At 36.9% G+C, this 11,183-nt stretch overlaps 2 protein-coding genes across 2 annotated transcripts in view; one reads left to right on the top strand and one right to left on the bottom strand.

Moving 5' to 3' along the window:
- Positions 1-2,142, top strand: part of LOC113468175 (synaptotagmin-6-like) — a gene marked incomplete at its 5' end in the record, with an annotated part of 7,127 nt that extends 4,985 nt beyond the window's left edge. Inside the window, one exon of the mRNA XM_026824908.1 lies at positions 1,859-2,142. Coding sequence (XP_026680709.1) covers positions 1,859-1,862 — 4 coding nt within the window. The remainder of the gene's footprint in view (positions 1-1,858) is intronic.
- Positions 2,143-2,153: 11 nt separating this feature from the next.
- Positions 2,154-9,619, bottom strand: LOC103511031 (non-structural maintenance of chromosomes element 1 homolog). Its single transcript, XM_026824914.1, has 4 exons — positions 9,453-9,619; positions 9,289-9,328; positions 2,869-3,038; positions 2,154-2,667 (listed from the first exon to the last, which is right to left on the bottom strand). Exons 3-4 carry the CDS (start codon positions 3,026-3,028, stop codon positions 2,186-2,188), a joined length of 642 nt encoding a protein of 213 aa, XP_026680715.1. The 5' UTR covers positions 3,029-3,038; positions 9,289-9,328; positions 9,453-9,619; the 3' UTR covers positions 2,154-2,185.
- Between the last annotated feature and the right edge of the window lie 1,564 nt (positions 9,620-11,183).

Below are 11,183 nucleotides of genomic sequence, written 5' to 3'. Positions count from 1 at the left end.
CACGGGAAGGGGTTAAAAAAAAAAAAAAAAAAAAAAAAAAAAAAAAAAAAAAAAAAAAAAAAAAACACAGACCAGGAGTTTCTAATTTTGACCTCTTCTAATGACGTTTTTTTTTCAATATCGCCAGTCGAAAATCATTTTAAATTTGATTATTATGTAAGCAGACCAACCTCAGTGGTGCAGTTGTTAACGCGTTGGACTTTGGATCTGGAGGTTGGTGGTTCGAGTCCAAGTCATGTCATAAAATTTATCTACGTGAAATAATCGGGGAACGATGTTTGTGACAAGCATTTAAATATGCTTAACACAATTAAAATTCCTTTTTAGAGTCTAGGCTACGAACTTTTCTACGGTGGAGATAATATAAGATAAAGCTTCTAATCATTTGGAATTGTGTAGAAGAGACAGAAAAAAATTAAAGAACAGGACTACAAAAATAATGAGTTAGATAGGTATTAGTCTATTAGTACTATTAGTAGTGTTATTGCTGTCGGTCGGTAGGTCATTTTGAAGGTGTGATCATGCGGTTAAGCACATTGCATATACAAATGGGATAGGGACACCCAGGCGTTCATAAAAATAATATTGCATGCCCTTCTTTTCCTTTGACGTTCTTCTCCTGAACCCTGTTCCCGAAAAAATCGAAACTATGACGTAATATGAAAGACGGAAAACCTTTAAAAGACTGTTGTGACCTCAAAATATTATGAAATACAAAGATGTTTTCAGAAACGGGTCACTAACCTCTCCGGTAGAATGAGAAATGTGGTACCACGGGGCTTGATTTTCCCTGACATGCCCTTTCTAACTCAAAAGTGATCCCTGCGACCCCCTCTACTATCTCTACTGACCCTAAAAGAGGAAAGCTATCATACAGGTGGAAAATTATGTCGCTTTTTTACAGCAAATACAGGCTAAGTCAATAAAAAAAGTACATTATAAAGCGACAAGCACACCAAGTTATCTAAGAACTTGAGAATTTTATTTTTATTCCTGTTTATTTTTTCTTCCTGTTTATTTTTTCTATCCGACAAAGTTTTTCCATCTTGTTTTTTTAATATTTTTTATGCAATATAAAAAAAAGGAATATTTTTATTACAAACTTTGAGACAGTCTAAGGCTAAGGGCTCAAACAGGTCCTCATGCATAACTGCCGCGTATAAGTCTTTTGACGCGCGCGTATAAGAGTAAAGGGACTTTTCAGTCCTATCCTGGTGGTATAAACAAGGTATATTCTATTCTATAAAACTGTCATGGGAGGCACACAGTATGACTTGCCTACTTATGCACCTAATACAGATGTTAATAAAAGTACGCTTCATATATCAAGCTTTATAAGCTTATATGCATAGCTCGGGAGGAGCAAACTTTGGAGAGCAGGGAGAGAATAAAACAAAAAAACTTTTTTCAAAAAGTGCTCTGCCGTTGTTATTTTTCAACGAGAAAAAGTACTACAAAGGCCAGGGTCTTGTCTCTTCAATCCTGCAGTCCCCATTTCAGCCTTTTGATTCTAGAGACTTGACAAAAGGAACTGTAACTGCTAAGGTCTCATCGCCCCGAAAGCGAAGAGAGAAGGACAAGATAGGAAGAAAGCCAGTCGTTCAGAGAACGAATCCTGCAGTCCCCATTTCAGCCTTTTGATTCTAGAGACTTGACAAAAGGAACTGTAACTGCTAAGGTCTCATCGCCCCGAAAGCGAATAGAGAAGAAGGACAAGATAGGAAGAAAGCTTTCCGTTCCGTTCCGTTCCGACATTTTCCGTTCAGGATGAAATCCGCCTCGGGCGAGAAATCCGCCTAGCGCTTCCGCTACCAACCAAGGATCGTCCAATAATATTGACTTTTTGTCTCGATTTCAGATGAAGGATACAGAGCTGCGAAAGTTGGGACAAACTGAAAACCTGGTGGTGTGGAGATTCGAGTAGCAAGACTTCGGAATGAACACCCTTGCTTGGAACCACAAGCCTTCAGGTGCAATCAAAACTAATATCAAGAAGACTGGAATTGAGAGGCGAGATCAAGAGAGAAAATAAGGATATGAGCGCCCAGTAAGCACGCCTGTGCATCTTTACAGGAACCGATTTGGCAGGTTTTTCCCACCTTCATAGGTCGGATTACTCTGCTCTGCAGACAAGCTTTTGAAATTCAGAATGTACAGCAAGCATCATCACATTCCATTTAAGAAATCATGTTGAACAAGTAGGGCAGCTATCTGAACTACCACGTGCTGTACGGTATCTATCCAAACAATAACCATGATAGTATTGCCCACACTCACACGACGTACCATAAAACACACCACTCTTACACAGATTACACTGCTTCAATAGTTCACTGAAATATTTCTTAAAATATGGCTCCAGCTCTAGAATACCCAAAATTGACAATCGGATGTTATCATCAATTTGGAGGAAATATTTGGCATTTATGAAACTAACCAGAGTATCGTTGGCATCCTTCAGGGATAACTTGTCCCCTGCTAAGTGCAAGCATTCGGCAACAGAGATCTCACCGTCCTCGATTATTTTATGAACAATGGATTTGAACATGTTAAGTTGAGGCTCCGAGTAGGAGTTGAGACTTATTACGGTGTCCTGGTACCAGAGAGGTATTAGAATCAGGTACAGTAAACCATTGGACTCACAGTTCTTTTGTACTAGTCGCAGACCTGAAATAAATTAATACAATATTACATACACCACAAAATTTACATCAACATCACAAAAAAGTACAAAGCTAGCCAGTTATAGAGCTCACCTATATCACCTCAAAGGTGTTAAACCTAGGTAGGTATACTGAAGTGTTACCAAATAGGGAACACTACCTATTAGGAACATGATTTTAAATGTAAGCAAATATTCAATGTTACCTAGCTTTGGAATTTTAGTGTCTATCAGATCCAAAGTGGCTTGAAAATTTTGTTCTTCTCCAAATATTTTTTCATGAATTTTTTGCAGTTGTGTTTTCTCAATCATTCTGTGACTCATGACATACTGCATGAAATATCGGTGATTATCTGACCAATCCATAGTGGAAATTCTGTAAAGAAAAGAACATTAGGTTAGTGTCATTAATAGATGACATCAGATCCAAAGTGGCTTGAAAATTTTGTTCTTCTCCAAATATTTTTTCATGAATTTTTTGCAGTTGTGTTTTCTCAATCATTCTGTAACTCATGACGTACTGCATGAAATATCGGTGATTATCTGACCAATCCATGGTGGAAATTCTGTAAAGAAAAGAACATTAGGTTTGTGTCATTAATAGGTGATATCGTCCAATAATATTGACTTTTTGTCTCGATTTCAGATGAAGGATACAGAGCTGCGAAAGTTGGGACAAACTGAAAACCTGGTGGTGCGGAGATTCGAGTAGCAAGACTTCGGAATGAACACCCTTGCTTGGAACCACGAGCCTTCAGGTGCAATCAAAACTAATATCAAGAAGACTGGAATTGAGAGGCGAGATCAAGAGAGAAAATAAGGATCTGATGAGCGCACGGTAGTGCGCCAGGCCAAGTTCCAGTAAGCACGCCTGTGCATCTTTACAGGAACCGATTTGGCAGATTTTTCCCACCTTCATAGGTCGGATTACTCTGGTCTGCTTTTGAAATTCAAGGCACACGCATTGAGGTATTTAATGTTTCAAGATACAGATCTGTATGATACGGATTTTGAATCAATTTTTTCAAGATCAATTCGCTTGTGTGACACTGGTTCTTCATAAAATACCACCCTTGAAATCGCCAAAATTATTTTGCTAATAAAACATCCTATTTGAATAATATTGATGGGGCTTTAGGTTCTCAAAGGAAAGACCGATAAAAAGTTATGGGCTTGAAATTGATCTGGTCATTACTTTTTAAGACTTTCGAAAACTCATTAAAAGTTGCTTCTTCAGTACTTATGACAAGCTCAAGATTAAACTGCAGTAAAAGCTCGATTCTCAATGAGAATTCGTTTACTAATGCCACTGGTTAATCTTGGGATGCCGGTAAATCCTGGGTTTTAGCATTCCTCCGACTTTTACCATAACATAGAGATAAAATTTACTCCTCGACATATTTCTGTGTATGTTAGGTATGAAAATTATCTAGCTAGTTTGGTTATTTTAAAAGTTCATCCCCTCCTCTTTCTCTTCCCTTCTCCTTCACTCCGTTTCTTCCTCTCCAGCATTTCCTCCTTCACTTTAGTTCATTTCTCTTCCTCTCTTCCCCTTCCTCTTTGAATTTCTATACTGCAGTTTCATTTTGTCACGTCCTTGGAACATTTTAGTTCAGGCTTGTCCAACCCGCGGCCCGCGAGCTCATTCTTGCGGCCCGCGAAGGCCCGCCTAAAAAAATGAACGAAAATGAGAAATAACAGTAAATATACTAAATAAAATTAATTAATGCATGAAAATTTTGTGAAGAACAAACAAAGAGCCAAACTTACGGACGAGTCCCTATCACACCTTCTACGTTTGTGTACCGAAACGTGAATGTCGTTTAATAAAAAAAAAAAAAAAATCTAACGCACCACCGTTAGTAGAGCTAGATCCCTGGTGTGGTTGGGCATAAGTTGAAGTTTCGTACTATAAAAGTTGAAGTTATGAAGTAGGTATAGGTAACTTATAAGTGTGATTTTTGGTAATTTTGCAACGGGGAAAAATGAGCTACATATTATTTGTTCATAAATTACACGTCGAAAAAAAGTGCGAAATTTAAGTGAACTCTGAAACTTGACTACCAGAGAGGCGGAGACCCTAATAAAATTACCTACCCACTTAAGTGTCGTTGTATTTTTCATCCGTTTCTTTATTTGGGCAAAACTTTACCTCCCATTTATCACTAAGTTAATAAAATTACCTACCCACTTAAGTGTCGTTGTATTTTTCATCCGTTTCTTTATTTGGGCAAAACTTTACCTCCCATTTATCACTAAAACTTCTACAGAGAGCACGTTGCGAGCGTATAGTAGAAATGGAGAGAAAAGAAAATTTACGTAGATCTCAAGTCCCGATAGAACTTTGCAAAACTAAGTTAGGAGGAAGAAAATTACCTAAGGAGCCGGGAATTTTTTTCGGAGAAAGTGTGAGGAGGAGGAAATTGCCTGGAAGTTTAATATAGGTAGGTAATACCGAATGGGTACATAGGTAGATACATAGGCAGGTAGGGTATGTAAAAAAGTACATAGTAAAGTTCAAAATGGCATATATGTACGAGCAGGTACATATGGGTATAAGATGTAGGAAGGTAGTAATGAAAATAGAGGAAATTGCCTGGAAGTTTAATATAGGTAGGTAATACCGAATGGGTACATAGGTAGATACATAGGCAGGTAGGGTATGTAAAAAAGTACTTAGTAAAGTTCAAAATGGCATATATGTACGAGTAGGTACATATGGGTATAAGATGTAGGAAGGTAATAATAAAAATAGAGTCTAGACTAGGAACTTTGCTAGAGGGAAGATAATAAAAGATAAAAGTTTCTAATCATTTGGAATGGAGCAGTTGCAGATTAAGTAAAAATTATAAATAAATTGTCGATTCCTGTGTAAAAAGTTGGGAAAAATCCAAATCTGAGGTCAAAACTCCGAAAAAATAACTGTAAAAGGTGGAAAATTCAATTTTTATTTTCCGTTCTAATGAAAGAGTTCAAATATGTGTGATTAACCTCTCAGATAGAATAAGAAATGTGGTACCACGGGGCTTGATTTTCCCTGACATGCCCTTTCTAACTCAAAAGTGATCCCTGCGACCCCCTCTAGCATCCATCTATCTCTACTGACCCCAAAAGAGGAAAGCTATCATACAGGTGGAAAATTATGTCGCTTTTTTACAGCAAACACAGGCTAAGTCCATAAAAAAGTACATTATAAAGCGACAAGCACACCAAGTTATCTAAGAACTTGAGAATTTTTATTCCTGTTCATTTTTTCTCCCCGACAAAGTTTTTACATAATAATAATAATAATAATAATAATAATAATAATATATATTATCGACTCATAGGTATGTTTACCTACATATAAAACCGGGTTTATTCATTCCTGCATACCATCCATAGATATTTTCCGATATATCATGTGCTTAACTGAAAAATTCTTAAAATGGACATTGAACGTCAAGGCAATTTTTTCTCACTGACTTTGTTTCTGCTTTTTCAAATATATATTATCGACTCATAGGTATGTTTACCTACATATAAAACCGGGGTTATTCATTCCTGCATACCATCCATAGATATTTTCTGATATATCATGTGCTTAACTGAAAAATTCTTAAAATGGACATTGAACGTCAAGGCAATTTTTTCTCACTGACTTTGTTCACTGCTTTTTCTATGTTCACTAAATCAAATACCTTCATTCTTTTTAGAATACTTTTCATGTTTAGATTAATATTGTAGGACACGGACACCACTTTACCTACATATTATTAATACTTATATCTATCATAATTCCAGTATTTTGTACATTTATAATTATTTATTTTATTACATGTTTTAATACTGTCAAAATAAAATCGGACATTGTTGACGTCGTAATGTGAAATTAGTAAAAACTTGACTCTTGTTCATTTCTTAGAAAGATCTTTTATTTCTACGAGGAAATTTTGAAATAATTCTAGTACACTTCCGTGTAAGTACTTATAATTCTAGAACTAAAAAAAAAAGGTCGAAAATTCAATTTTCATTTTCCATTCTAATGAGATAATAAAGGATCTTTTACCTAAATTATTATGTACAGTAATGTACCTTGACTCTTGTTCATTTCTTAGAAAGATCTTTTATTTCTACGAGGAAATTTTGAAATAATTCTAGTACACTTCCGTGTAAGTACTTAATTCTAGAACTAAAAAACAAAAAAAGGTCGAAAATTCAATTTTCATTTTCCGTTCTAATGAGATAATAAAGGATCTTTTACCTAAATTATGACGTACAGTAATGTACTTATAAAGTTATAAACAATGAATGTACAGCAAGCATCATCACATTCCATTTAAGAAATCATGTTGAACAAGTAGGGCAGCTATCTGAACTACCACGTGCTGTACGGTACCTATCCAAACAATAACCATGATAGTATTGCCCACACTCACACGACGTACCATAAAACACACCACTCTTACACAGATTACACTGCTTCAATAGTTCACTGAAATATTTCTTAAAATATGGCTCCAGCTCTAGAATACCCAAAATTGACAATCGGATGTTATCATCAATTTGGAGGAAATATTTGGCATTTATGAAACTAACCAGAGTATCGTTGGCATCCTTCAGGGATAACTTGTCCCCTGCTAAGTGCAAGCATTCGGCAACAGAGATCTCACCGTCCTCGATTATTTTATGAACAATGGATTTGAACATGTTGAGTTGAGGCTCCGAGTAGGTGTTGAGACTTATTACGGTGTCCTGGTACCAGAGAGGTATTAGAATCAGGTACAGTAAACCATCAGGCAATATGTCGGTAAAAGCTAAAATTAACCAGTGGTTCAGTAACAATCACCTGGTTTCAAATATGGAGAACAAAATAATTTCGGTTTCAGTAAAACTGCAAACATCAATTCCCTTGAAATCGCCAAAATTATTTTGCTAATAAAACATGCTATTTGAGTAATATTGATGTGACTTTAGGTTCTCAAAGGAAAGACCGATAAAAAGTTATGGGCTTGAAATTGATCTGGTCATTACTTTTTAAGACTTTCGAAAACTCATTAAAAGTTGCTTCTTCAGTACCTACTTATGACAAGCTCAAGATTAAACTGCAGTAGAAGCTCGATTCTCAATGAGAATTCGTTTACTAATCCCACTAGTTCTTGGGATGTCGGAAAATTCCGGGTTTTAGCATTCCTCGGACTTTTACCGTAACAGAGATAAAATTTACTCCTCGACATATTTCTGTGTACCTATGTTACGGTATGAAAATTATCTAGCTAGTTTGGTTATTTTAAAAGTTCATCCCCTCCTCTTTCTCTTCCCTTCTCCTTCACTCCCTTTCTTCCTCTCCATTTCCTCCTTCAATTTAGTTCTTTTCTCTCCCTCTCTTCCCCTTCCTCTTTGAATTTCTATACTGCAGTTTCATTTTGTCACGTCCTTGGAACATTTTAGTTCTCTCATATGTTGCAATCTTTTGTTCTATGACACCTTCTTCCCTTCTCATTTCGCTGTTCTATCAGTTTTTGCGGCCCGCCAACTCTCTACCTTGGTCTCTTGCGGCCCTCGGGTGCCCTAAGGTTGGACAACCCTGTTTTAGTTCTTTCATATGTTGCAATCTTTTGTTCTATGACACCTTCTTCCCTTCTCATTTCGGAGGCAATATGTCGGTAAAAGCTAAAATTAACCAGTGGTTCAGTAACAATCACCTGGTTTCAAATATGGAGAACAAAATAATTTCGGTTTTACATCAACATCACAAAAAAGTACAAAGCTAGCCAGTTATAGAGCTCACCTATATCACCTCAAAGGTGTTAAACCTAGGTAGGTATAATGAAGTGTTACCAAATAGGGAACACTACCTATTAGGAACATGATTTTAAATGTAAGCAAATATTCGCTCATTTCGCTGTTCTATCAAGACCGCCCACAAACTCCAATGTTTCCCTAAAGGCAGACATTGTCTTTGTATAGGGATCTCACCTTTCTCTCTCTCCTTCCTTGAATCTTTCTAATCACACACAATTTTCATGTTATTACGTATGAAACATTTCATCTTTGATGTACCTATAACCACTCTTTTACCTTCGATGTACTCTTTTGTATTTGATTTCTGTGTTATGTACCTATGTTTTACTTTCTAGCCATGTAAGATAGTCAACTCCTAGTGATTTTCAATCTCATTTTAATCAATGTATTAGTTTTGTTACATTCTGTAACTCATGACGTACTGCATGAAATATCGGTGATTATCTGACCAATCCATGGTGGAAATTCTGTAAAGAAAAGAACATTAGTTTGTGTCATTAATAGATGACATCAAATGAAAGGCCAAGAGGAAGAACAGACTAACCCACAAAATCAAAATTTTCAAACTAAGCCACAATCTGGAACACACGCCATCCACTAGTAGAGGAACTATAGCAATATCAGCTGTAAGTAGTCATGGCTTCTGAACTGGTACCAAACCTTCAAAAAATTACGCTATATATATTTATGTATTTTCCTTTCGGAACTTGAGACTATGACACATCCTAAACCTGCTCTCTGGAGTAAGTGGGCTTATGCTATGTGCTATGTGCACCAATATTTTAATTGTAGTAAGCACTGACTGGACTGACCTAAGGAACAGCCTTAAGTATACTACTTACCTCAGTTTATTTGACTTGTCTTTTTTTAACTTCCTACAGACTGGCTCTTGGGACTGCAACTAGGTGGTCAAGTACTAGCTTGGTCTATTGTAGCTTCCCGACTAGTTGTTACTAATAATCTTAAATTTCCTGGGCTGAAAACTGGAATACCTTGAAATTGAAAAATCTCAAATCTAAAATTTTGTGAGTTTTGGCGGTTTCTGGTTTTTAAAAATTTGAAATGTTTTTCTCTATTCAAAATTTTCCCGCGGGATGAGATAAAATTAACAGGTGTGTTTACAAACACCTGTTTTTACTGCTTCCCCAAAATGCACTGCCACTTTCAGAGAAACTCATTAACTCACAGCGTTTTATTTTCCATAGGTGAAGTAATCAATCGAAATAAAATCATTATAATGAGTATTTAAAGGTTATTAATATTTTTAAAAGACGACATTGGAATTTTAATTACGTATTTAAAAAAATTAAATTTTCGCTGGAATATTTTTTTACGGTTGGTACAATCCATATTTTTCGATTCTCACGGAGGTCGAAAACCTCTCGACAGAAGGCACGGTTAATCTGTTGTGTGACAATTTTTTTGTAAAGGACGCCATGACATATTTTTAACAGATCTCCCTAAATACGGCCCTGATGAAAGATAGCGCGTCAGCATTTTTTCGATTCCCGCCAGGGTCTAACTTTAGGCTAAATATCTACTAAATGGATAATTTTTCTATGAACTGTTGGGGTTGTTCTGAGTTTCGGAATGATAAGACCTCCGTTTAACGTTCCCTCTTTATTTATAAAGCTCTAATACAAGCACCAATGGCGAATACACTTTTTAGCGGGCCGTCCGCAAAGTTTCGTCTGAGGGCAGGGACATATTTAGGGGGGGGGGCTCGCTCCCCCTGGGGCTTTTTTGCTCCTAATATTGTAATATGCATACTAAAAGTATTGGCCTTCAATAGAACATTTGCGCTTACTTGGGAGATGTTTCAAAATCATAGAGCAGGAAAAATGAGGACCAACGGATTTTTTCTTTTTCTCCTACGACTTCTAGATCCCGAGGTAAATCGATTTAAAAAATACCGGTAAATCGTGAACTTTGACGTCACGGCATACGCTCCCGTAGGCGATGATGTCACATCAAATGTTCCGAGCAAATAAGATCCCTCGCAGGCAGCAGATTAATGTGTTTGTGCGCATACGTTTCTGCGCATTTCTTTCTGCTCCTCCGCAAGCGCGCTTGTATACCTACTGGCTACTGGCGCTACCTAGCGAGGCAACTGCCTGAAGTCTGACGTCACACACATGTTCCATTAGACCGGAAAATGAAAATTGAATTTTCAACCTTTTACAGTTATTTATTATTTTTTTTTCGAAGTTTTGACCTCAGATTTATATTTTCCACTACTTTTTACGTAGGAATCCACCAGTTATTAATAATTTCTACCCATTTGCAACTGCTCCATTTGGAGCTGTTCGGATTTCGGTCCTCCTCACTGAAATTCTGGATACGGGCCTGCCTGGAGGGCCCCTATGTCAAGAGGTTCACGAGGGGGATGCTCCAAAGAATTAGGGCTTTTTTGACCCCTGAAATGCCCTGAATGAGTCTCTGCGGGGCCCTTAAATACCTGGGGCCCCGTCGCTCCGCGGGGCTGGGTCCATTGGTAAGCAGGTAAGCACTACTTGATAAAAACTGATTTGGCTGCATTTTTCAATCATTCATACAGGTATCCATACAGTTTCACCTTCTTGGGAGAATCAATAACGTCAGGATAAAAAATAGTACGAGCTTTCTGATTGGATAACCCGTAACTACATGTAAATTTTCAACCAATAGAAATCAATTTTACTCACGTTACACCTGCTTTTAATTTCTTCTCGCCCCTGAAATTCACCAAAAAATATTC

The sequence above is a fragment of the Diaphorina citri genome, unplaced genomic scaffold, assembly GCF_000475195.1.
Source record: "Diaphorina citri unplaced genomic scaffold, Diaci psyllid genome assembly version 1.1 scaffold666, whole genome shotgun sequence".
NCBI classification, from domain to species: Eukaryota; Metazoa; Arthropoda; class Insecta; order Hemiptera; family Psyllidae; genus Diaphorina; species Diaphorina citri.
The sequence above is the reverse complement of the archived record's forward strand: the minus strand, read 5'-3'. Positions and strand labels throughout refer to the sequence as shown.